This window comes from Pelodiscus sinensis, chromosome 1, assembly GCF_052426305.1.
Source record: "Pelodiscus sinensis isolate ZL-2025 chromosome 1, ASM5242630v1, whole genome shotgun sequence".
Classification (NCBI taxonomy): domain Eukaryota; kingdom Metazoa; phylum Chordata; order Testudines; family Trionychidae; genus Pelodiscus; species Pelodiscus sinensis.
In genome coordinates, this window is record NC_143052.1 from 223,398,657 (window position 1) to 223,426,302 (window position 27,646).

At 46.8% G+C, this 27,646-nt stretch overlaps 1 protein-coding gene across 4 annotated transcripts in view; it reads right to left on the minus strand.

Annotated features, from left to right (window-relative positions):
- Positions 1 to 4,190: 4,190 nt before the first annotated feature.
- STS (steroid sulfatase) overlaps positions 4,191 to 27,646 on the minus strand; it is a 186,611-nt gene continuing 163,155 nt past the window's right edge. For all 4 annotated transcript variants that reach the window (XM_075915380.2, XM_075915349.2, XM_075915363.2 and 1 more), the window contains one exon: positions 4,191 to 8,441. In XM_075915380.2, coding sequence (XP_075771495.2) covers positions 8,062 to 8,441 — 380 coding nt within the window. In that variant the 3' untranslated portion in view covers positions 4,191 to 8,061. The remainder of the gene's footprint in view (positions 8,442 to 27,646) is intronic.

Here is a 27,646-nt window from a genome sequence, read left to right on the forward strand (position 1 = left end):
CTTACACTAGGGAATCTGAGATGTCAGGGTATGACACAAGGGCCCTCTCTGAGAACCTGAGATGGCTGAACATATTTATGAGGTGCAAAATACAAACATCTACAAGGTGCTAGAGCTAGTCACATTTATAGTTCTCATGCTTCATGCTAATGTCACTGCCCATGAAGGTTAGAGCCCCACAATTTCCTTGGCAGAAGCCAGTTGAGATAGCTAAAGGAGTGGAGCCTGGAACCTGTGTGTTTTCAGTGAGTGGTTGAGTTGCAGGCTAAGGAGGAATTTTGGCCTGAACCATCCAGAATTCCTACAGGGGTTCCCACTGTACTGCTGTCAGTCCAGCCCTTCTCACAACGTGCATCATGGTTTTAAGCCAGTGTCTGGCCCTTAATGAGCAGCTTAACAAGTCTGCCAGACTGAAATATTATACTGTCCTAAGTAGAGCAATCTCATAAGAACATAAGAACATATGTGCTTGCAGAGAGCTATTTGGGCTTTCATAAAACTCATTTCAATATCTGAGGAACAGAAACAAACAGTTTAACAGAGCTTGTATCAAGCCATAAACTGAACTGCGGGTTGCGTTGGTCTGAACCCCTCTTACAAAAGGAGAGAGACATACAAGAGAGATGGAACTGAGCCTGACGAAAAGTGCCTCTCATATATTCTGCTGCTGATAGGCAAAACTAAGTATCTGCAGCATTCATACCATGTACATTAATGCAGCTGCCTGAGTGATGGCAAACCATTTTTGTCATTGTCATTAATTTCCAGAAAGGGCAGAATGCCATCTAGCTGCTAGGGGTGGCCTCTCATGACTGAATTTCATTGAAAGATAATCAAAGAGGGGTGTCGTTCAGCAGCATAAATCTTAGTGTCAGAGAGGATCTCCGTTTATTTTTAGCAGGCATCAAAGGAGAGAAGGCTAGGGCACCCATCTGATCCTTTTGCAAAGTAATGTTTTTTAAAATGCCTAGTGAGTGATGAGATGACACTGGAGAACTGTGCTTTTTCATATGTACCAGAGAAATGTTAGGGTCTGAAATTCCTCTCTACCAATCTTCCTGGAGCTTAAACTGTTATCAGGACAGTGGCATTAATCAAATGTTTCCCATTTTGTTATCAAAGATAGTATAAGATGGACTATTACAGGGCAATCAGCACATAGGAGTTGATGGCAGGTTGGTTTTCTTAACCCCTATTTGATTGTCTTTTTGTAAAGGGGAACTGCAGAAGAGATACAAATGAGAAAAAATGAAAGACTTTCTTACACAAGGAATATGCTTAGAAGTAATCTTTTTTATCATGATTAGACTGGAAAAATCATTTTACATTTTTTTCTTGATAGCTTAATTTAATTCAAAGTATTTAGGGAACACTAAGAAAAATTATTTTCTTACAATTCCCGTGTAAGTCTGCTAAGCACTTGACATTTTCTGGCTCCATCCTTTTATCATAAATATTGCTACAAACAGAAAATTTGCACCAAATTCTCTTACAATCAATGTCACAAAAAAGAGCAGTGCATTATAATTTCAACTATTTCATGATGTTGTTCATACCAGCCAAAGGATGATGCAACATTATCTAGAGAAAAAAGTGTTTCCCTATTTAATAGCACAAACACAAAGGAAAAAACGTTGCAATTGTGTTTGGCAAAACATGGCTATATTTCATATTTGTTATTTTAAATTTAATTTTAAATGTAAAGAAAAATACTTTAGATCCTATTCCATTAATATGTGAATAGGAGATAGCAATTTAGCTAGGGAACCTAGTCTAATTAGAACCGAAAGGAATTAAGAGCAGAACTGTAAAGGCATTTAGGTGTTGTTCCATCCTGTCGCTAGGCCTGAAGCCCAGATCCTCGCAGGAACTCAAATCAATAGGGAGTTAGGTGCCTAAATATCTTTGAGGATTTTGGCCTAAGTGATTTAGTGATTTTCAAAAGCAACTTAGCCTCTTACTAAGTTTGCCAGAAGCTGGAATTCCCACACCACAAGAAATTCCAAAATTAAAAAAAAACTAAACTAAACTAACAGGTTCCAATGGAAAGAAGAAATATATTTTAGAATTTCCCAAGGTACAGGAATACCAACACTTTGTTTTTAAAAAACTGAAAATAACATTTTGTTTGATCTTTTCTAAATATCATGGCAGGTCCCTGAGCTGTCCAGAGTCCCAGCACTCTGACAAGTGAGAAGCTGGGTAGCTTGGGTTTCCAGACTGCTGAGGAGCCAAAAGCCTGAAAACTATGAGAGCTCCCAGCTTTGCAACACTTCATCCGGCTCCTAAGACCCAGATTCTGAGGCTGTCTGCCCTGGCAGCTACCCTGGAGCCAGGGACCAAGGACCACATGGGTCCCCCCTAACTACACACATGGACTCTAAGGCAGGGGTGGGGAACCTATAGGCTGGATCTGGCCCATTGCTCCATTTCATCTGGCCAGGGGCAAGTGTCCATGCCGCAGGGCAGAAACCCCAAACCTGTTCCTGCAGCACCTATGTGCAGGGGCAATCAAGGAAGCCCTGCCCAAACACCTGCCCCACAGCTCAAATTGGCCACTATTCCTGTCCAATTGGAGCTGCAGGGACAGTGCCCAAGGTGCAGGCAATGCACACCCACACGGCTCTCCAGATAGAGGCTGGACATGCTGGCTGCTTTAGGGACCAGCAAGGAACCAGGGCAGGAAGGGAGCCTGCCTTAGACCCTCTGCATCAATGGCCAGAGCTGCCTGAGGTAAGCACCACCCAGCCAGAGCCCTCCCACACTCCAACCCCTTATCCCAGGTCAGAACCCAGTCCTGCATCCTTACTGCCTCCTGAAACCTACCCCGAGTCTGCTCCCTCACTCCAGACCCTTTGCCCCAGTCCATGAACTCTTCATCCCTGGTCTCACCCCAGAGCCTAAGGGAAGCCCAGAGCCTCCGTGCTGCTCCTCTCCCCGTGATGCTGTATGTAGCCTACAACTGATTTTTTTCTGTGGGTTAGTGGCCCCTGATAGAAAAACAGGTTCCCCACCCCTGCTCCAAAGCATGGGGTAATCTGACCCTAAGGAATATTGCACTTAGGGACAGCCTGGCAAAGTACACTAAGCAGTCAAAGTCACACATTTCCTCTAATTCACCTACAGTCCCTAACAGGTGCAGATGGACTCACTCTTCAGTGACATGCCACTTGCCATTCTGAACAGTTCCAAAAGATGTATGGAAGCTGCATGGTGCAGGGCTTTGGAGCAAAGCTTATTGTGCCGCTTCATTGCCTTTTAGCTCTGCTCTGCAGCGCCATGGGGAAGGGGTGATGGGGATGTGTTGTACTGAGCTGCTGGCGGGGGTGGTGGTAATGTGCATCTCCAGGTTCAGCTGCTCTCCCTGCTGGAGCACCCCGGGGAGGCTGCCAGAGAGGAAACAAACTAGGAGAGGCAGCCGTGGAAGTGATTTTTTTTCCCCCGCCCAAATCTGCCTCCCAACTTGGAGCTGTCCTGGGTCTCACTGGAGCCGCCACTGCCGCAGCCACATGCTTTTCCCATCAGTGCTGGGACACGTGCGCAGAGCATCTGTTAATGTCCAGGCGCGCAGCTCCGAACATTCAATTTGACAGGCACATGCCGCTGCCCCCTCCCCAATTGTCGTTGCAAGGCAAAAACCTGGACATTTTTTGCCAAATTTCACTTGTGTTGCTGAAACTCCCAGACTTCCACTGGTTGACAAACAATGATCTAGACTGACACCCAGTATCATGTTAAAGCCTTTGTAATAATTAAACCACAGAGGTGGAAGAGTTTTAATGATCAGTATCTGATATGCCACTGAAAGGTACAATATATATGCAATGTGGGAGGGGGCACTATTTTATTAAGCACTAAACAAAATAGCATCCAGTTTACCTGCCAAAAAACACAGTGTTATATTTAATAAAATGTTTATTGAAGTAACAATTGTACAATCAGATATCAGATTTTAATTGCAGTGTCAACAAATGAAACACTGTGTTACCTCGTATTTGTGTAAGTATGAAATGTGGCACATAGGAGAAATAACTTCAACTGTCTATGATTTTTAAAATGTATTTGACGTTATAATATACAGTTAACTGACGCATTCATGTTAGACCTTAACCAATAAGTAGAGGATTAGGGTATTAGAGCTCAGAAAACTGCATCTATTTTAAAAGATTTCTTTTTATTGTGGTGATTGGAATAGATATAGAGACTTAGATGGAAAGGGGCTAGGAAGAATTTGAGTTGTGTTAAGCTTGTAGGTGCCGAGATGAGAAAGACCTGGGGCTGGAGCACCTACTGGCAGCCAAGCTCCCTCCTTCTCCTTCCCCCCAGAACATCTCATGAAATGGTGGCCCTGCTGATCAAATTCTTCCCCCTCCCTTCCAGAGCTTCTGGAGCACTGCAGACAGTTTATTCATGGCATTCAGGAAGCTCTAGGAGGAAAGGTGGGGCGGGGATTGGGTGCACTCAGGGAAGGAACCAGGAAGAGGTAGGGTAGAGACTTGGGGAAGAGGCAGGGGAGAAAAGGACAGACCTTGGGGAAGGGGATGGAATGAGGTAAGATGGGGGCAAAGCAGAGGCATGGTCTTGGGGAAGAGGTGGAGTGGGAGCAGGACCTATGGCATAGGGGAAGTCCAAAGTCCCCCAGGTAGAGGGGAAGTCGATGCCTATGCTTCAGAGTAAGCCAAAAATGTATGAGAACATATAAGGTTTCATAAATTAATTCCTGAAGAGTTCACATAGACAACAGTAAAAAAGTACTTACAGTACAACAAGCATAAACAGATTTTTTTATTGCTAAATTTATCGTGTATTTGCTGTGATTAAATAAAGCAGACAGCAAACATAGCTGAATGGCTACCTCGTGGCTTTTCAGCTGTAATATAAATAAGCCAAATTGGTTATCAGGGAGTTATTTGACCTGACTTGTCACAGTACACAGGATCTTGCTATGTTATTGTCAACCTACAGATGGCACTCATGGTATAATATTTAGAAAAACTGTATAATGATAAATCTGCAATAAATGATCCCAAATGGGAAATATGGGAAATATGACCTCATACTTCCCAAGAAAAATATATGGATGCCATGCATACATCTGTGAAGCTGTAAGCTTCCTTTTATAAGGTTCAAAATAAGACAAATAAAACTCTAGATTATAATAAGCAGAGGGCTAGATTTTTCTATATCAAAACATATATAACCCATGACAGGAAGCTCAAGTCCTCCCCCTTCCCCCCAAGAGTCCTGCATCACTACTTTAAATTTAGCTAAATGCACTTTTTGAATGTTAATTTCAGAAAGGATCATATTGTATTAGGGACTTGCTAAAACCATCAAATGCCTCTAATGCAGTGATTCTCACTCTTACACAGCAAATCTCAGTGCAACCTCCCCTCCTACAAATGAAAAACACATTTTTAAATGTTAAATTTACAACCCTATTGTTGAAAATGAATTTACCTTCTCACTACTTTTAAATTCAGACTAAAACACATTTGTATTGAATTACTGTTATAAGCAAAACATTATTTTAGAAAATAGTTATTATTTAGTAACACAAAGAAACTTTGTCACTCCCTTTTCACAGAATACTTAGTGCCCCGTTGCCACTCTCAATTCTCTGCAGTGGCTGCTGCTGCTGCTGCTGGCAATGCTGCCTTCAGAGCTGGGTGCATGCACTGGCTTTGGCAGTCAGCCCCAGGCTGCTGGAGCTCTAGCTGTCAGCCATGCAAGGAGCCAAAGCCCCACTGCCCATGGTCTGACAGCTCACATCCCTCAGTTTGAGAAACCTTGCCCTTAATACATTATGTTGTTGGATGGACAGGAATTTGCTAGGTTTCTGTGACAAGGTCAAAGTCTCTTTATGTTATTCAGCATTACATAATTTTAGTTATTACTGGTAGGTTTTCCTACTCATAATTATCTGCCAAAATAATAATATTAATTTGTTTTTCTGCAGAATGAAAAGAAAGCATGAGTGAATAAGATGCAGACTAAATGCTGGTACCAAATTTAGCCCATAAGTGCTGTAGATTTTTCTTAGCCTTATTAGAATAGAGAGTATACACGTTCAGCCTGGGAAAATGTGAGCATTCAAGATCTACTTTGTTTAGACTTCTCAGAAAACAGTAGATCTTGTAGGGGGTTTCACCACAAATAATTTCAAATATTGGAAGTAAGATCTTTTTTTAAAGGAAGTTTTCGGCGATCAGTGAAACAGCTGATTTGCAAAGTACCACACATGGGGAGAAACACAGGGCCTATGTTTGGAGTTTGGCTGTATGGATTGGCCATTCAGTCTTTGGAGCTTGTTTGGGAGTATTCATTATTCTTATGGGCCTTGTTGGAAAAGTAGAATGGATCCAGTCAACTGGGCCAAGTTGGACCTCTTCACATGATTAGCATCTGTAAAAGGCTTCATATGACACATTCTTTTTTCTGCCTCTCAAGGTCAGTAGCTCAGTATGCCCATCTGCCTTTCCAGAAACTGGTGTAAGCAAGGGACATCATCTGGTAATCCTATTAAATATGGGCAGCTGCTACTATGTAGTCATCCATGAATTGTATTGTATAGTCAGATATCTATTCATTGTTCTATAGCAGCATTGACTGCCAGTCATGAATGAATCTATTAATTCTTTCTTTATCTGTCTGTTTCTGCTACCATCTATTTAGGCAGCTCTCTAATCCTCTTCAATTTTGTATCTTTTTTGTATTTTTTCCTTCCTGTAATGCTCTCATAACAGTAGATAGTTATCAATGGGGGCAGGTGCAAGGTGTGAAAGCTGCATCTGGAAAGTGTATATACCTTCAAAACTTGTGAACACAGATGGAGTCAGAGGTTTTAGGAAATAGTGCACTATGTGCGGAGTGGCCATAGCTTGCCCATCTGTGAATACAGCAGGCACTCCTGCTTCATACAAACACTCTGTGAGAAAGGGCTATGCCAAGGGTATATAAAGGCTGTGCTGCTCCAGAATATATTCTTTCCTCTGGAATGGAGAGTCCAGGATTGATTTTCCCTCCCCCAAAAGTATTTGGCACTGAAGTATTTTAAAGATGGCTTACTCCATATACAGTAAACTTCCAATAATCCAGCACCTTTAGGACCCAGGGGGTGCCGGATTATCAAATATGACAAACTATCGGGATGGGGGGAGGGTTCTGAGGGGTCTGGGGTGACCCCTCTTACACAGCAAATCTCAGTGCAACCTCCCCTCCTACAAATGAAAAACACATTTTTAAATGTTAAATTTACAACCCTATTGTTGAAAATGAATTTATCTTCTCACTACTTTTAAATTCAGACTAAAACACATTTGTATTGAATTACTGTTATAAGCAAAACATTATTTTAGAAAATAGTTATTATTTAGTAACACAAAGAAACTTTGTCACTCCCTTTTCACAGAATACTTAGTGCCCCGTTGCCACTCTCAATTCTCTGCAGTGGCTGCTGCTGTTGCTGGCAATGCTGCCTTCAGCCACCCCAGACCGCCTCATACCCCCCCTTCCGATAGTCCGGCTCTGCCCCAGGCATCCCTGATTCAGCCACTGCTGGTCAGTTTCAGCAGCGGCTGAATCGGGGACGCCTGGAGCAGAGCAGCTGGGGTGCTGCCAGACTGGTCCTGTAATGCCGCCCCTTGGTGCTGCGGGACCAACCTAGCAGCACTCCAGCTGCTCTGCTCCAGGCGTCCCCAAAAGCAGCTGGGATGCTGCCGGGTTCCCCGATTCAGCTGCTGGTCAGTTTCAGCAGCAGCTGAATCAGGGAAGCCGGGCACAGAGCAGCTCCAATTGTCCAGCTGCCCGGAGCACTTCCGGGTTCCCAATGGTGCCGGACCATCAGAAGTGCCAGAGCATTGGAGTTTTACTGTAGTAGGATTTGGGATTCCAGCAGATACTATAGACCTATGCTAGTCCTAACAGCCCCAGTGGGATTGTAAAGATTATGTAGTATAGTGGTTCAAGAAAAGCCACCTAACAATACTGCTTGTTCCAATTACTGGAGGTAAAATTTGAAGAGGTTTATCCAAAAAAACATGTGTGGATGTTGCAGTGCCATTACACCTTAGGCAAGCTCAGTTTTTCTTCAGACTCATGGTCACAGTAACAAGACAGAAAGACGGACGAGCAACATAACTGAAGCCATGGCTTCCAAAGGATATTCCCCCAGGATAATTGGTCGGAGACTCTATGCAATGATTTGGTGTGGTTGTTTACTGCTTGTTGAATGACATCAAGGATTTCATAGAAATGATGCTCAGTCTGCGGTGTCAGTGGATTCTTCTCTCCGGGGTCTCTGGAGAGATCAAAGAGCAGTGGTGGGTTGTGGTGTGTCACAGAGCTTCCGGAGCAATAGCACACATGGGCATTATAGCAACCGTTGGAGCCTTCTGGATTAAAGTTTGGAGTGAAGAAAAAAGCTTTCCAAATTGATTCACCTGCAATTAAAAAAAAGACACAGCAGCTGACAAGATGAAATCCCTAAGACTTGTGAAAATCAAAATCAAACCATTTATGAGTCATTAATCTCAACCTTTACATGTGCAGTGTTAGTGCACAGAAGCCACAAAATATAGAAAAGCACAAAAAATGTTCTTGCGGTGTTCCACACCTATTTGGAGCAATTACAGTTACTTTATAGTCTTTATTAACACGTATAATAGACATTTTAAAACACCTTTACACTTATTTTCATGCCTCCCTTCTGCACAGGAGTGTGCCATAAACAGCCACAAACACAGATTCCAACTCTGTGGGTGCTCTGGGGCTGGAGCACTCACAGGGAAAAATTAATGGGTGTGGAGCACCATCAACACCAAGCTCTCCCATCTTCTCCCCCCACCCATGACTCTTACATGCCTACAGCTCCGCATTTGCCTCCTCCTCCCTTCCAGCATTTCCAGAACGGCAAATCAGCGTTCAAGTTCTGTGAGTGAAGGGGAGGAGTGAGGACAGTGCGCACTTGGGGGAGAAGGTGGGGAAGAGATGGGGTGTGGGTGGAGCAGGGGGGTAGGAAGAGATAGGGAGGGAATAGGAGCTTGGAATAAATGGTGTGGGGAGTGGGTACTGGAGAAGAGCAGACAGGTCGAGCACCCCCAGCAAGATGAGAAACTGATGCCTATGGCCACAAAGCCATTGCATTACCTTAAAATCTCTCATTACAACTTGTTCTACCATCATGGCATCATGTATGCTAGGTGGGGAATGGCAGTCTGTCCCCACCCATACACCGCCCCAAGAATGCTTACTGTAGGTATAATGGGGATGGAGTCTTGCTGCCCCTGAGTGCCTGTCCTCCCTATGGTCCAGGGCCCAGGAGGCTGGGGCCATGTGCTGCGTGGGGAGGTTGGGGATGTGTGCCCTCCTCTCTCTCTGTGCTCTGGAGTTGTAGAAGTTCAGGCCGCCTGCTTCCCTACCTCCCTGTGATGGAGTCTTGGAGCCTGGACAGAAAGGGAGGGTCTAGGGATGGGCTTGGGTGCTTGTCTCCCCCAGCCTTACCTTTGCCCACCACTTACGTCTGCCATGATGCCTACAAAACACTTGACCATAGGAAGGCAGCTGATATTCCATAACTACTTGTTATTATGCAAACTGTAATCATCTCACTGTTACCTAGAACCTCTGCATCTGCTTGTTGTAGCTACCTGTTTTCCCTAGGTACATATGTAGATTGCAAGCTGTTTGAGGCCGGGGCTGTACATTAGATGGGTGTAAAGTGACCTGCACAATAAGCCCCCACTTCCTGTTTGAAGTCTCTAGGATACAGGTGGCCCATCAGGGTAATCTGATAGCGGGTCAGGAGATATTTTGCTGATGTTGACCATCTGAAGGAACTGCTCCCTGTAGCTCCCAGTGGCTGCAGTTCTCTGTTCCTGGCCAATGGGAGCTATGGAGGAGGGGCCTGCAGCCAAAGGGGCTGCATGGACTTGGCTGCTGCTTCCCACAGCTTCCAGACTAGGAACAAAGAACTGGGAGCTGCAGGGAGCAGCTCCTCCAGAGGGTCAACATCAGCAAAATCTCACAACCTGCTATCAGATTACCCTGACGGGCTGTCTGTGGCTCTCAGGCCACAGGCTGCCCACTACTGATCAAGGAGCTACTGCAATAGTACTATTACTAATTGCACAGATGAAACTGAATTGCAACTGCATCTTTAGGTGACCTGCTGCCTTGGCAAATAGAAACAAATATGTCATTACTTCTAGATATGTTGCTACACTTCTCAGGGAGCAAATGATGTGCACTGATATAACATCTTACAGTACTGATTGTTTTTTTCTTGTTTCACAGAAAGCAAACATGAACAGATGCAGATGTGGTTTAAGCACAGATATATTGGGGAAGCTCTGAATGTTCAACAAGAAAGAAGTCTAACAAGAAATGACTAATACTTTGCTCAAATAACCCAGAGCCAGTCAGTTTGCTTTCAAGCTTACACAAAACTCTTCCTCAGGTCCTGAAGAAAACCTCAAGAACTTTGCAAGCTTCAAAGTTTGTCTCTTTTCAGCAAAAGAAGTTGCTCCAACTGAAAATATTACCTCACCCACCGTGTGCCTTAACAGATCTAGACTGTAATTTTTCATTCTGCCCACAGTTGGCAACATATAGCTGCACTGCCTCAGCGACATACAAGAGAACAAATTGCATCCCAGAGAGTCACAACTCATCTCCTGTTCTTGCTGGAATATCAGTGGTGGTATCTATCTGTTTCAGGTTCTTATGATGCACTCATGCTATCTGAGTGCCTACCCATTCTGTCTGTTATACATGGGCATCAAACACACACACAGGCTGACGAAGTGGGTCTTTGCCCACGAAAGCTTATGCTCCTACACTTCAGTTAGTCTATAAGGTGCCACAGGACTCCTCGTCGCTTTTGCAGATTCAGACTAACACGGCTACCCCTCTGATACTTGACACACAGGCTGGCTGTGTCTACACTGGGCCACTTATTCCGGAATATCAGCCGCTTTTCCGGAATAAGCTGCGAGCTGTCTACACTGGACCTTGAATTTCCGGAAAAGCAACGACGCTCTACTGTACAAAATCAGCCGCTATTCCGGAAAAACGATTCTGCTCCCGCTCGGGCATAAGTCCTTATTCCGGAACACTGTTCCGGAAAAGGGCCAGTGTAGACAGCCCAGTAGTCTTTTCCGGAAAAAAAGCCCCAATCGCGAAAATGGCGATCGGGGCTCTTTTCTGGAAAAGCGCGTCTACATTGGCCACAGACGCTTTTCCGGAAAAAGGGCTTTTCCGGAAAAGCAGCCTGCCAATGTAGACGCTCCTTTTCCGGAAAAACTGAAAACGGAACAGTATTCCGTTTTAAGCAGTTCCGGAAATTCATGCCAGTGTAGACACAGCCGCTGTGTCTAGACTGGCATGATTTTGCAGAAATACTTTTAACGGAAAAGTTTTCCCGTTAAAAGTATTTGCGCAAAGCATGTCTAGATTGGCACGGCGGTATCGTTATAATGATGCGCTTTTGCACAAAAGCACGTCTACATTGGTGGGATGCTTTTGTGCAAAAGCAGAAGCCTGGAACCATTTTGCAGAGGGCAAAAGGGCACCAGTCCTTTCCGGAGGGAGGGGAAGAAGTGGGGGCTGGAGCTCCTTTGAGACACGGGCTTAAAGGGATTTCCCTGCACAGCCGTTTCTCTCCTGCTGCGTGCTATAGGACCTCTTGCAGGGACTGACAGCCGTAGCAGTTTTGGTGGTTGTCCTCTACCTTTTGCCACCTAGTGCTTTTGCCTGTTTTTTTTTCTTTCGCCTTATTTTGTCTGCCATGGAGCCAGGGGTGGCCATGTGCCTGCTCTGGCCCCTGCCGGCCATTTTGGAGTGCCTGCAGTTGGTGCTCCAGGCTCGTGCCCTTCTGTTCCAGGACCAGGAAGCGCAGACCGCTTTGGACTCCCTCATCACGGAGGCCATGGCGTCCCTGTGGCATCCCCACCCCAGTAAGGAGAGGCCACTGTGGAGACTGTGGACACCAGTACAGACTGGTGGGACAGGCTGGTCCTGGGGCAATGGGGCGACCAGCAATGGCTCCGGAACTTCCGCATGCGAAAGCGGACCTTCCTGAAGCTGTGTGCCTGGCTCGCCCCTGTGCTCCAGGGAGCCACCACCCGGCTACGGGTACCCATCCCCGTCGACAAGAGGGTCGCCATCGCAGTCTGGAAGCTGGCCACCCCAGACAGCTACTGATCGGTGGCACACTAGTTCGGGGTGGGCAGATCCACCATCGGTGTCATTGTCATGGAGGTAAGTCCCAGGGAGAGTGGGGTGGGCGGAGGGTGTTGCACTCCATGCCCAGGGGCAGTCAAGACTCCAGGCTGGGTCACCCAGGGGTTTGGGCAGTCCCTCCCTTGCACAGGCCTGCTGCCGGGGGGGGGGGCATAGGGCGAGGGGGCTGTGATGTGTGTGTGCATGTGCGTGTGTGTGCATGAGGACAGAGGGAATCACGGTGGGGGGCCAAGGGAGTGCACACTCACCCCTGCCTTATGTGATGTGTTCCCCTGTGTTTCTCTGTACCCTTCTGTAGGTCATCCACGCCATCAACGATGTCCTGCTCCCAAGAGTGATCCGCCTGCGCGACATGGACGCTACGCTGGCCGGCTTTGCTGCCTTCAGGTTCCCCAACTGCGGAGGAGCGCTGGATGCAACCCACATCCCCGTCCGGGCCCTGGAGCATCGAGCAGCCCATTTCATGAACAGGAAGGGGTACTGCTCGATTGTTCTTCAGGCCCTTGTGGACCACCGTGGCTGCTTCCTGGATGTCTATGCGGGCTGGTCCGGTAGGGCACACGACGCCCGCATCTTCCACAACTCTGGCCTGTTTTGCAGGCTGGAGGCGGGCACCTACTTCTCCCGGAGGGAGTTTACTGTCAGGGATGTGCCTATGCCCATCTGTATCATCGGGGACACGGCCTACCCTCTGCTGCCCTGGCTAATGCAGCACAGGGTGGCTGGACCAGAACCTGGCCCGGTTCAACGACCACCTCAACCGGGCCTGGAATCAAGTGGAGTGCGCCTTTGGCCACTTAAAAGCCCACTTCCATTGTTTGCTCACCTGTCTCGAGATGGGTGAGCGGAATGCCACGGAGGTAGTGGCTGCGTGCTCCACAATCTTGTGGAGAGGAGTGGGGAGGCCTTCCTCCCTGCATGGATGGCAGCCGAGGGCCAGGGCTATGAACAGCCCCACACAGCTGCCATCCTCCAGGCACACCAGGATGGGGTGCGCATCCGGGAGGCTCGGTCTCCCTTGACAACTCCCTCCTATACCTTCCCCTTTCCCCTCCCCTCCCCTTACCGCCCGATAAACACCAAACACAAGTTTTGTTTTGAACAGAAAAAACTTGTATGTTTTTATTTACAAGGGGGAGAGGTGGAGGAGATCTTGAACTGGGAGGAGGAGGAGCTACTCCTTGGAGGGGTGGCACTTGCAAGTGCTCCTGCGGGGGCGGACCTGCACATGGGGGGCAGGCCGCATCGGGGCAGGCTGCACGGGGAGGTGGGCAGGAGGAGCAGGAGTGGCAGGAGGGGCCATTGCAGGAGCAGGAGGGGCAGGGACAGGAGCAGGAGGGGTCATTGCAGGAGGGGGCAGGGGCAGTGCTAGGGGATGGATGGCAGGGGCATGGGGCAAGGCCATGCCATAATGGATGGCATGGCCAATGTGGGCGGTGAGGGAGGTGATCGAATCCGCCATGTGGATGCACTGGGCCTGGAAGGCGCCCCAGGCCTCCTGGCACCACTGCAGGTCCACCTCCACGCGCCGAGTGATGGCTGCCTCGACACGCTCGACGGCCTGCACGTGGCGCCAAAGGAGCTGGTCCCAGTGGCGGAGCCGCTGCCTTGGTGGTTGGGTGGCTGGGGGTGCTGCTGCTGCAGGACTAGAGGGTCCCCGGCTTGTGCTTGGTCCCGCTGCAGGGAAGAGAAGAAAGGATGGGTCAGTCAGGCAGCCTGGCCACTGTCCCCACACTCCATGCCCTCCACCCCTGAGCCCAGGTGACACCACAGTAGTGTGGCTTGGGCCCACTCGGTTACCCCCTTGCTCCCCGTGTGGTATGTTTGCATACAGGACAGCCCCTGGAGTAGAGTCATCCTCCATGTATTGTAACCACCAGTCTGTGTCCTGGCCCCATGGAGGGTGGGAGGACGCTTGTGTTGTGTTCACCTGTGGAACTCCCTGCCAGTGGAGGCTGTGAGGCTTTCGGCTAATCAATGGTGTTTGACAGGGAGCGAGATGAATCCCCACACAGTGCCTAGGAGCACATCTGGCAGGCGTGGTCTGGGCTCTCAGATCCCCATCGCGTGGGATCTCTCCTGGACGGAACCAGGGGTGACTGGGGAGTGTCTCATCCTTGCAGCAAAACCCAGGCGGCCCTAGGGCCAGCCCAAGTGCTCCTCCCCCTCCCGTTAGACCTCACACATGTAGCCCAGGGACATGTGCGGCTGCAGTGGGGACTTCCCTCGGGGAGCCAGCCAAGGCACCGGGAGCAAGCGAGGGGCTCAGTGGGGGCCACGCTCGCAAGGCTGTGATGCCGCGGTTTTCCCAGGAGCAGCTGGTTGTGCCTCACAGCCAGGCATGGGACAGTGAGCCGTTCCCCATGCTGCACCCTTGCGGAGGTGCGGGCTCTGGCCTGAGTCCCTGGGGCCCTGGCTGGTTCCAACCGGCATCCACCCTTCCCCCTTGTCCTGCCAAATGTGTGTGAGCAGCACGGTCCCAGGCGTGCCCTGCAGCTGCCTGCCGTGGCCACATCCCGCTCGGTCACCAGACGGCACATGCTGCTTCCTGCCTAATGCTACACAGCGTGCAGTTCACGTGGCCTGAGTGACTTGCTGTCCCTGCCTCCTCCCAGCCTTTGTGCAACACTCACCAGTGGATCCTTCCCCAGCTCTGAGGATGCACGGGAGACATCAGGACTGCCGGAGGGGGCCTGCAGGTTAGCAGTGCTGGCCTCGTCCTCCAATGCACTGCTGTCTCCTTCCCCCGCCTCAGTGGTCCTGGTGATGGGGGGGGGAGGGCGCATGCTGCTGTCCACCGGGACATCCTGTGCCTCTGGTGCTGGCTGGCCCAGGATGGTGTGGAGCCGTTGGTAAAGGGGGCAGGTGTTGGCTCCTGCCCCCTGACTCTTGCTGGCCCGCACATAGCCCAGGCGCAGTTCTTTGCCCAGATTTGCTCCAGGGTCCGGGCTGGATGACCCTGCTGGGTGAGCGCCTGGGCCATGCGGGAAAAAATGTCTGCGTTCCAGCGCCATTACCTTTAGGAACTTATTTAATAACGATCTGACAAAGTCTGGAGGCTTCCAGTTCACTTAGACTCAATAACTAGGATCGGGTGAAAGATACTAGGAAGTGGGCAGGGGAGGGGAGAGACCTCTGAATGTTGCTTAGAACTCAGCAAAGAGAGAGGATGTTTCAAGCCTGAGACAGACTTCCTTGTGCAGACAATAAGTAGCAGCACTTTCAAAATCTTCAGAGAACTCCCTGCCTCCCAAAGCAGATAGCCACAGACTTCCAAAGTTGTCAAGCAAGTTGTAAAAATAGATGCAACCACCTTTGTGTTTCTAGCATTATTCTGAAAGGCACACTGGAGGCTTTGTTTTGTAAAAATTTGCTGTATTCTCAGATTTAAATATTATTTCTATATATGTCTTTTCACAGACCATTGCTCTGAGCAAGGATATGCCTCTATGTACCATAGTACATATTTAAACATACTGGGAAAGGTAGATGTTCTGTGCTAAGTGTTGCTTCAGGCGATTTTAAGAGTTTAACTGGCAAGATGGAATGGGGAAGGCGTAAGGAAAGAAAGGCTAAGGATTTTATTAAAGAGTGATATGTGAGAACTGTAGGTTGTTTAGGAGCACACAACCGAGTTATTCTGATTTACCCTAGCTGCGGATCTGGCCTAAGTTATTACAAATCATTTGGTGCAAGACTGTACCTGGATAACAGAGGTCAAGAAAATGAAAATGTACATAGCTATCAAGATAACAACAAGAGAAAGAAATTTCAATAAAAATATTCACGTGGGGAATTTCAGGAGGTCATGCTGTCTGATCACACATCTGTCTTTGATGGAGCATTTGTGCAGAATGACATTGAAAATAAATCTGCAGTCAATTCCATCATTGCTGGGCACCATACCCCCCTGCCAATTCAAGGATTTAGCCGTACAAACATTACGTATAGTGTCCTGAATAATACAAACCTTTATTGAGGGTAGCTCAAGTAAATACATATGTTTGCAAAAAGGACAAAACATGGAAACTATGTAAATAACATCCTGTTTGTAACACAAACAAGCAAAATTAGGAGCATTCAATGATAATACGGACACCTCATCCACAGCTTATAACCACTGCTTTGCAATAGCATAAGTTAAGGATGGAACATGAGAAACTATATTACATTTGAATTTTCTAGCTTTGGCTGGTCTCACTTTTCTAAACACTTCAGAAAAATTTTAATGTAACAACTTCACAGCTTCTTCCTATAGCAGGCAGGGCTGAGGCCCTAAGCTATGTCAACTTTGAGAGGCCCCATAGCATTACCAAAAAATGTGTATTATTCTAACAAAAGGGACAATGAAACTAGAAATAAAGTTTTATATTTGCATTTATACCAGTACATAGGCAGGATGCAAATAAAAACTTTTTTTTTTATTTAGAGGCCCCCTCATAATCTGAGGGCCTAAACTGTAGCTTACTTAGCTTGTGCAAAAATTCAGTTCTGATAGCACGTGTGCTAGGCAAAACACTGAGCTGAGTCAAGACTGCTCTTATTTCAGGATGTTTCATTTCATTGCAGTGGCACTCTGGTGTGATTCTTGAACATTGCTGTATTGCTGGAAGGACAACAGTGCAGCGTCTCACTCCTGATTTCCAGATTGTTATAAAAAAAGTAAAACGTATCAGTCAGATTCTGTGCCTGTGGAATAGCCAATATAACATGCTGGTAGACATAAAGAGCTGTCAGACTTGTAATCTGTATAGTTAATAAATTGTATAAGTCTGGGATATTAAAAGGAAGAGTACTCTCTTTGCCTCTCTCAGCTGTTATAAAATCTCATTTTGTTAGAGGGCTAGCCACAAGGATCAAATTAATCTCTCAGTAATTAACAATCTCTTTGGTCTCCAAACCATCTGGCTAGTAAAGTCTCATTTTATATAGGGTCTGTTTCATACCCTTTCCTCCATGGCATCAACAACTAGAGTGAAGACTAAGGCTATGTCTGTAGTGCCAGGTTTCCCCCATACCTAAGCATATCAGATCCCTCTTGGCATGGATTTACAGAGCCTGAGCTATTATTAATTGATGCTAATTATTTTGTATTGCAGCAGCAATTAGGAACTCTAGTCATACAGCAGAATTGCATTGTGCTAAGGTGCTGTAAAAACACAGAACAAAAAAAGATGGCTCTAGCCTCCAAGGTGCTTACAATCCAGTTTCCTGGAAATAATCATTTTGATGCCCCCCATTTGGGGGCCAGCAAAAAAAGATTATTATCCTGACACAGTTATCCCTCAAAATATGATACAGACATGTATTTTATGTGTGTGTCTACTCACTCCAGAGACAAAGACCTTTGCCTTGTAGTACCCATATGGGTGGCACTCACCCTGCATGCACAGACTTTCCCCTGACCACATAAGAGAGGTGCCACTCCAATCCCCTTAGTTCTATACTCCTGCACCGAATGTCAGGAGTAGACTTTGATGCCAAGGGGATGGAGTGTAGGCTATGGCATACATGTCTGCATTGTACCTCAAACAACCAGGCTACATCTACACTACAGGCTTCTTGCTCAAGAACGGCCGTTCTTGCGCAAAAACTTGAAGAGCATCTACACTACATGTGTTCTTGCGCAAGTAAATTTATAGTAAAGTGTCAGAACAGAGGACTTCTTGCACAAGAGTTATTCCTCTCCCCACAAGGAATAAGCCCTCTTGTGCAAGAGCTCTTGTACGAGAAAGGCAATGTGGACAGGCAACAGGGGTTTCTTGCGCAAGAAACTCCTATGGCTAAAATGGCCATCAGTGCTTTCTTGTGCAAGAGAGTGTCCACACTGCCATGGACGCTCTTGCGCAAAAGCACATCTCTTGTGCAAAAGCATATGACAGTGTGGACGTGCTCTTGTGCAAGACATTTTACACAAAAACTCTTACACAAAACAGTTCTTGCACAAGAAGCCTGCAGTGTAGACATAGCCCAAAAGTTACAGATTACTATAATCTGCTCTTCTTCAAGGAGATGCAGCCTTGTGTTCCATGTAGGTACCTCTCAAGCAGTATTCGCAGGAGGTGGTCTATTTAAGGTGTTTGGTGTCTATTTAAAGAAGGACCGCAAGACTGCCTTCCTAAAGTTTGCATCTGATTTGGAGGAACTCATAATGGTATGGTGGTTTGCAAAATATGCATGAGGACCAAATAACCCCCCGGCAAATGTTTAATATGGGAACATAGTTTAGAAATGTTATTGACATCACCTGAGATCTCTTGGAGGGAACTCATATCTCTTGAGTAGATATAATATGAGCTACATATGCTGTCTTGATATAGGACATTCATTTGGAGATTGTGAGGAGACCGCTTGAGGCGTCATCCAATCCGTATATGAAATAAACAGATGGAGTGAAAAATGGAAAGGTTTCGTTCTAACCAGATGAAAAGTTAGGCTATGTCTACACAGCAGGGTAATTTCAGAATAACTGACAGTATTGCAAAATAACACAGTGTGCATCTATACTACAAGGATTTATTTTGAAATAATGTCTAGCTGGAGGATTTCTTGCTCTGACTCCTGTAACCCTCATTTCACAAGGCATAAGGGAAATTGAAGGAAGAGTGTTCTTTCAACTTCCTGCTGTGTAGACAGTGCCTAAAGCCTAAATAAGCTCTTTCGACTTATGCTACACAACTGACGCAGCTGAAGTTGCGTACCTTTTTCTGATTTTAGCCCTGCTGTGTAGATGTGACCTTAGGCAGCACCAGACACTGAATATGTGAAGATACTGCTTATCTGGGGATAAATGTGGTTTAGGGAAGAACACTGGTAGATACATAATTTGGGTCAAGTGAAACAGGAAAACTACCCGAGGTAAAAAGTTAGGGCATGGTCTGAAGTTACTTTGCCTCTGGAAAATTTCATATAGGGAGGTTCTGCCAATCACACACTGTCCTTGCAGATGCTATCATCGCAAGGAAGGCAGTTTTTGGCACACAAGGGGGAAAGAAGTTGTCAGAGGCTCAAACAAAGGCCCAATAAGAGCCACTCAAATAATACTAAAGTCCCTTAAAGGAAATGAATTTTTAGCTAAGGGATGGAGACAAATGACTCCTTTCAAAAACCTCATTTCCACAGGGTTTGAAAAAACTGACTTCCCATGGATAGGGGGAAGAAGTGCTGAAACAGCTGATAGGTGGATTCTCAATTAACTAAGTGCAAGGCCAGAAGTCTGAAAGTGTAACAAGTACTTCCAGGATGTCATAGATACAAGCCAGCATTGGCTGAACTCCCCAGGGTAATGACCATGATGAGGCTCCCTTCCATTTGGCTGAACAGGCCATCTTAGTGGAGGGCCCTGTACTGCTAAGCAAGACCCAGGGGTCTTCCAAACATCATTCCTTATCTAGTCATCCAGCATCCGTGGTTTGAAATGCAGGGAGCTTAATCCTTAATGCAAACCCTGACTGCGGTGCTGAGTCAGGGGGTCAGGGTGAAGAGGAAGGGGTGTGGGAGGCTGAACTGACAATGTGAGGAGGTTGAAGAACCACATTACCTCTGTCACGCTAGCGCAATAAAAATAAATTGGATACAATCCAACTGCAGCTTCAGAATGACTTGAAGAATAATCTGAATAGGAGAACAGGCATACAGCGGCACCAATTCAGAGCTCCAGTAGAAAGCATCAGTCCTGGAACCCAGTCTGAGAAACCTCTGGAAGCAGACCACCTGGCATTTGTTATTTTCTCTTGTAGTAAACAGACCAATCATCAGGGTTGCAGTGGGCTGCAGAGTCCACTTATGAGTAAAGGCAAAATTACCACTGAGGTGATTGTGTATCCCACGTAAAGGATCGGCCACAGGGCTAATGTTTTCTCTGATGTAAAACTGTCAGAGCCTGATACTCCTCATTCCTTTTTTTTCTCCAATCTTAAGCCATACTGGGTCCAGCCTGCAACGGCGTCCCAGTTATTTCAGTGTCAATGCCCAAGTTGTTGGCTCTTCTGCTGTCTCTCCTGGGGCATTCATTCATAAGCGTTTGTTCCAGGCATCTCTTGTGAATGCATCTGGTCTTAACCCAGACAGCACACGTGCTCCAAACACCTAGCCCTTATCTCCCTTGTCCCAGGCAAAAAATCAGCTCCTCCCCCACCCTAGGGACCCTACAGATCTGGCATGCTACAAAGTGGATTTGTAAAGAGCCATACATAAAATACAGCTCAAAAACCATTACTAGACATTCCCACAGTATTGTCATGTCTACTGGAAAAGGCAGGGAAGCCGCAGGCAGCATCTGCTCTCACTTCAGTCACCCCCAGGTTCTTAACCCACACCACACTGTCAGCTTCCCAATGATTCCCCATGTTCATCTTTTCATAGCACTGCCCCCTACATACACTTCGAAGAAGCCCAATAAAATTCACACAGAATAGCATCTTTAACTTAGGTTATGGCTACTCAGCAGCTAGGAGAGTGTCTCCCAGCTTGGGCAGACAGACACAAGTTTGCTCTTCTCAGACTAGCACACTAAAAATAGCAGTAGGGTCATTGTGGCACAAGCAGCAGCATGAGCTAGCCAACCAAGGGCCAACCCAGCAGCATGAGCTAGCCAACTAAGGGCCAACCCAGCAGCATGAGCTAGCTAGCCCAGTGGTGGTAAGTCTACACTACCCCGCTAGTTCGAACTAGCGGGGTAATGTATGCATACCGCACTTGCTAATGAAGCCCGGGATTTGAATTTCCCGGGCTTCATTAGCATAAGCGGGGAGCCGCCATTTTTAAATCCCCGCTGCTTCGAACCCCGTGTAGCGCGGCTACACGGGGCTCGAACTAGGTAGTTCGGACTAGGGTCCTATTCCGAACTACCGTTACTCCTCGTGAAACGAGGTGTACCGGTAGTTCGGAATAGGCACCCTAGTCCGAACTACCTAGTTCGAGCCCCGTGTAGCCGCGCTACACGGGGTTCGAAGCAGCGGGGATTTAAAAATGGCGGCTCCCCGCTTATGCTAATGAAGCCCGGGAAATTCAAATCCCGGCTTCATTAGCAAGTGCGGTATGCATACATTACCCTCCTAGTTCGAACTAGGAGGGTAGTGTAGACATACCCTGGGTCTGTACCCAGGGAGCTGGCTGAAGCTCCTGCCTGTGCCATAACATCCACATTGCAGTGTTTAGCACACTAACCCAAACAGACATAGTGCATGCCTGTCTGTCCTGACTGAAAGGCATGCTCTGAAGCGTAGACAGGGTTCAAGTGAATTTCCTATTATTAACATGATCACTAAACACAAAGGCTATGTCTAGACTGCAAACCTCTTTCGAAAGAGGCTCTTTCGAAAAATACTTTCGAAAGAGCCTCTTTCGAAAGAGAGCGTCTAGACTGCACACGGAACTTTCGAAAGAGCAAGCCGCTTTTTCGAAAGAAAGCACCCAGTGAGTCTGGATGCTCTCTTTCGAAGAAGCCCTATTTACATTCAAGAACGCCTTCTTTCGAAAGAAGCACTTTCGAAAGAAGGCGTTCTTCCTCGCCGTCGAAAGAAAAGCCGCGTTCTTTCGATTTAATTTCGAAAGAACGCGGCTGCAGTCTAGATGCACGTGAAGTTTTTTCGGAAAAAGGCTACTTTTCCCGAAAAAACCCCTGAGTCTGGACACAGCCAAAGAAATGACCCAGTAAAGCAGCATTAACATCAGACCAACTCAGTTCACATTCCACCCCACCGAAATATCATAACTCTCAAATTACCCTCAGATTACTTATTACAACAAACTGCCTTTTCATTTCAGAATTCAGACACCATACGCATAGTCTCATTCTCATATGAGACCACGTTAACTCGGAAGGCTATGTAGTAAAAACAGAATAACAGCTCTTTCAAAATAAGGGATTCTTAGTAAAATATAATTTTCCAAAGATGAGGTTAGGGTTATGCACGTGTATGCGATTTTTGTCCTGGTATTACTCGTTCTCAGACACACAGGTATTGAAGTGAAAGGAATCTATATTTGTGTAACTGAAGTGAAAATTCAGCCTTGATTTTGTTCTTTATAGTATTCTGAGTCACTTCTCTGAGGGCAGCTTTATAAGTAGTATGCTGCTGTTTCCTTTGTTACTGGATTTGAGATGTTTGAACTTCTTTCTATGGAAAGAGAAATTCAACACACTCCACCACCTTTTTGTGTAAATGAGGGAATTTGTTTGACTGTCCTTGACTTTCCAGTTCCCAAAATATATACATATCGTGCATTAATTTGAATTGCTCAAAGATGTTTCATTTGCTTTGTGTTCAGAAAGTCCATTATATTCACCGTAAGCTCTCCTATTCTGACTCATACCATTCTTTAATCTATTTCTGCACAGAATCTAGTAATAATCAGAGCTCACCTTTGCTGTGGGTTGAGATTTTTGTTTCTTTTCTGATATATTTTTAGAAACAATTTATGGATCATATTATTACATAACTGTATATTCAGTTCTTCATGAATTTAGCAACCAAGCATTTTTGTTGCTAACTTCTTAAATAAATAAAGATTGACAGTAATGTGATAAATAAGCAATTTCTGAAATGTACAGGGGAGGGGAAGGAGAACGTTCTGGCTAGGACTAGTAGGAGAAGAACTAAAATACCATGACAAAGGATGTTCTAGCAATAGACAACAAGAAGAGAGTGTTGGAAATCTCATAGGGTATGTCTACACTACCCCGCTAGTTCGAACTAGCGGGGTAATGTATGCATACCGAACTTGCTAATGAAGCCTGGGATTTGAATTTCCCGGGCTTCATTAGCATAAAGCCGGCGCCGCCATTTTTAAAAGCCGGCTAGTGCGAACCCCGTGCCGCGCGGCTACACGCGGCACGGGCTAGATAGTTCGAACTACGTAGCCATTCCGAACTATCTGTACTCCTCGTGGAACGCACTAGCCGGCTTTTTAAAATGGCGGCGTCGGCTTTATGCTAATGAAGCCCGGGAAATTCAAATCCCGGGCTTCATTAGCAAGTTCGGTATGCATACATTACCCAGCTAGTTCGAACTAGCGGGGTAGTGTAGACATACCCATATGGACTTATTCCAAGGAAGGGAACGTGGTACAGATATCTCTGCTGTTATATAAGCACATTCAAGTTTATGCAAGCACATTCAAGTTTAGGAAGAGAACACAGAATGCCTGTGTGGATTGTGATGCAAAATCAGAATTTGGAAGTCTAAGGATTTCCAATTATTCAGATAAGCATTGAAAGAAACTCACAATGAAGTCTACACCATGCCATGGTCTTAATCATGGAAGCAGAGGGTGCCCTTTCCTGACTTCCTATGATCTTGGGATGCAAGTCTGTTGCAGGGTTTAGCCTCTACTTTCTGGATACTCTCTGCTGAGACCCAGTTAATGGAAAAGATAGAGGCACGGGTGGAGGCTTGATTCTGCCCCATCTTCTCCTGCCATGGTAGCTGGTGACATGAGAGGCAGGAAGTAAACTGCACCTTTCAAGTGCTTTAGTAACTTACATTCTCCCTAAAAGCCAATGGGGATCAGGACTGGGGAAAATACCCCAAATCCTGGGGCTATAACTGGGTGGATCAGGACTGAACTGACATTAAGGCCATCTCTACACTATATCTTATGCCAGCATAACTTCTGTTGCTCTGGGTGAAAATAAACCATGTCTCTGAGGATACGTCTACACAGTAGCATTATTTCGGAATAAGAAGAAGTTATTCACCTTGTGCAATAACAATGGTTCTTCGAGGTGTGTGTCCCCTGTGGGTGTCGGGCTCGTCCCGGCGCCGCCGTTTGGAGATGTTTCAGCTGTTGTTCACCGGACCGCATGTGCGCGGTGGCTATCCTGCGGCTTTTCGTGCCGTTTCTGGTTGTGCAGTCCAGCTCCCGCCAGTTCCTCCTGATTGTCAAGGTCTGCAAGACAAAATAACATGCTCCGAAGAGGGGAGGAGGGCGGGTCATGGAGCACCGATGGGGACACACACCTCGAAGAACCATCATTACTGCACAAGGTGAGTAACTTCTTCTTCTTCTTCGGTTAGTGTCCCCATGGGTGCTCAACTGTGGGTGATTCCACAGCAATAGCCGACATAAGGTGGAGGGGCGGAGTCAATTTGTTGCCGCTGAAGAGAGGACCGCATTGGCTACTGCTGTGTCGGAGACGATGATCTTTGATAGTGCATAGTGGTTTGCAAATGTAAGCTCAAAGGACCAAGTTGCCGCTCGGCAAATGTCTTTGATGGGAGCCCCTTTAAGGAAGGTGTTGAAGATGCTACTGCCCTGGTAGAGTGGGCTCTGACCATATGAAGTAGTGTGACATTTCTTATTACATAGCATTTAGTAATACATGAGACTATTGTTTTCGATATTCGCTGAGATGATAATGAACGACCTTTAGAACGATCATCAAGCAAGATTAGTAGATGTTGAGTTTTTCGTATATTGCGGGTCCTTTCAATATAGAATGCCAGACCTCTATGGACGTCCAGCAAATGAAGTCTAGCATAGTGTTTTGAGGAATGCGGTTTTGGGTAGAATACGGATAAAATGATAGGTTTGTTTATGTGAAAACTGGAGTTGACCTTGGGCAAAAACAATGGCTGTGGTCGTAGGATGACTGCCTGTGGTGTGAAAACGGTGTAGGGAGGTGATGCCGACAAGGCTGCAAGTTCTCCTACCCTGGGTGCAGATGTGATTGCTAACAGGAACACAACCTTCATGGTAAGAGAATTTAAGTCAGATGTGGACAAGGGCTCGAAAGGTGGCTGCATAAGAGTATCTAGGACCAACTCCAAGTTCCAAGGATCTGGGGGTTGCTTGTGTTCAGGAAACAGGTTGGCCAGTCCTTTGAGGAATCTTCCCATAGTAGGATGCGAGAAGATGGAATAGCCCTCGATTGGTTGGCGGAAAGCTGTGATAGCCGCTAAGTGCACTTTGAGAAAGAGAAAGTCCACGGTGTCTGAAGTGTAAAACATGTTCTAGAATGGAATATAAGGGGTTCTGTAAGGATCTGAGCCTTTGTGTGAGCACCATTCAGTGAATCTTTTCCACTTCTGCAGGTAAGTATTTTGGGTCTAAGCTTTCCTACTATGTAGAAGCACATGGTCTACAGCTGCCGAACTACCTAGTCTTTCTTGTTGGCAGGTGTCAGGAGTCAAGTGCACAGGGCGACGCGATCCGACTGTGGATGAAGTAGCTTCCCATGATCCTGAGTCAGAAGATCGGGCCGAGTGGGAAGGTGATATGGGGGACAAGGCGACATGTGGAGCAGGTAAAGGAACCAAGTCTGGCGTGGCCAGAATGGTGCAACTAGGATTAGCCGCTGCTTTCTCTAGGACCTTGTGTATTGGGGGATAGGTGGGAATGCGTACCGAAGGTGCTGACCCCAGTTGTATAGGAAAGCATCTCCCTTCGATGCGAGGCCTACGCCCACTCTGGAGCAGTAGTGATCGCACTTCACATTGTACTGTATGGCAAAGAGGTCCGTAGTTGGGTGACCCCAGCAGTAGAATATGCTCCAAAAGACTTCAGGGTGTAGCTACCATTCGTGTAGTTGCACAAAGTGTCTGCTGAGCGTATCTGCTGTCGTGTTGCCATCCCCCAGAAGATATGTTGCCATAATTGTGATATTGTGTTGGTTGCACCAATTCCACAAATGCACAGCTTTCCTGCACAGTGTACGGGAGTGGGCTCCCCCATTTGTTTATGTAATAGGCTGTTGTCATATTGTCTGTGAGAATTTGCACCGTGTGGTTGCATATCCAGGGAAAGAAGTGGTTGCAAGCATTGTACACCGCTCGCAACTTGAGCAGATTTATACGGCAGAGCGATTCCTGGGCTGACCAAAGACCTTGAGTTTGTTTGCCCTGCATATGAGCCCCTCAATCAAGCAGGGAAGTGTCTGTTGTCACCTGGACAGTACGTTGAGAAGTGTGGAAGGGGATGCCCGCTAGCATGTTGTGGAGGATGGTCCACCACTTCAGAGATTGCCTGACTGTGCTCGGTACAGTGACCATTCTGTGCACGTCGCGCAGGTGAGATGTGTATACTGTTGATATCCAGTGCTGAAGGCATTGGAAATGGAGGTGGGCCTGGGGAATGACGTATGTTGTCACTGTCATGTGCCCCATCAGTTGCAGACAGGTGAGCACCGGAACTGTGGGACTGGTAGTGAGAACTTGAACGAGATCTTCATTCATATGAAGTCTGGAGATGGGTAGGTAAGCGCGTGCAGTAACAGAATCGAGATGAGCGCCTATAAGTCTATAGTCTGTTGAGGTACAAGGGGCGACTTTTGGATATTGATTATAAGGCCTAGGGTATCGAAGAGCCGTCTTGTTGTGGTGACTGCAGTCAAGGCTGCGTCGAAGGATCGGGCCCCGAAGATGCAATCATCCAGGTAAGGGAAGATAATGATCCATAGGGGACGTAGGAAAGCCGATACTACTGCCAGTGTCTTGGAAAACACCCTTGGGGCTGATGAAAGGCCGAATGGCAGCACCTTGTACTGGTAGTGCTCGGAACCTACCAGGAAGCAGAGGAAGTGCCTGTGGGTAGGATGCACTGTCACATGGAAATAAATGTCTTGTAAATGGAGGGATGGAAACCAGTCTTCTTGCTTGAGCGCCGGTATGATGGTCGTGAGGGTCACCATCTTGAATCGCAGCTTCTGCACATATTGATTGAGACTGCGGAGGTCTAGTATGGGCCTCCAACTGCCAGAAATTTTCTGCATCAGAAAATAGCGGGAGTAATACCTTCTCCCCTGAAAGGATTGTGGCACCCTCTCTATTGCTCCGATATTGAGGAGGTGATCTACCTCTTGCTGGAGGAAGAGCTCGTGAGATGGGTCCCCGAAAAGGGACAGGAGGGGAGAGGTGGTTGGAGGATGGGATATGAAAGGGATTACGTAGCCCATTGTTATGAGCTGCATGACTCATCTGTCTGTTGTTATTGAGGCCCAATGATGTTCAAAGGGCCGCAAGTGGTGGTGGAAAAGTGCAGTGCTTGCAGTCAAGGCAGACAGTATTGGAATGGTTTGCAATTCCTCGATCAGCACGTCAAACTTGCTGTTTGGATTGTGGCTGAGTTGTAGGTTTAGCAGCCTGAGGGCGTCGTTTTTGAGGACGCTGCTGGTCATATTGTTGGTCATATTGCCATGGCTGTGCATAAGGGAACGGTTTCTGCCTCTAATAGGGTGTATACTTTTTGCGTCAGTATGGTGACATATAGGCTGTGTCTAGACTACATGCCTCTGTCGGCAGAGGCATGTAGATTAGACACATAGGCAAAGGGAAATGAAGCCGCGATTTAAATGATTTCCAGAAGACTGGAAAAGGGCAAATATTGTGCCCATCTATAAAAAGGGGAATAAGAACAACCCAGGAAACTACAGACCGGTCAGTTTAACGTCTGTCCCAGGGAAGAT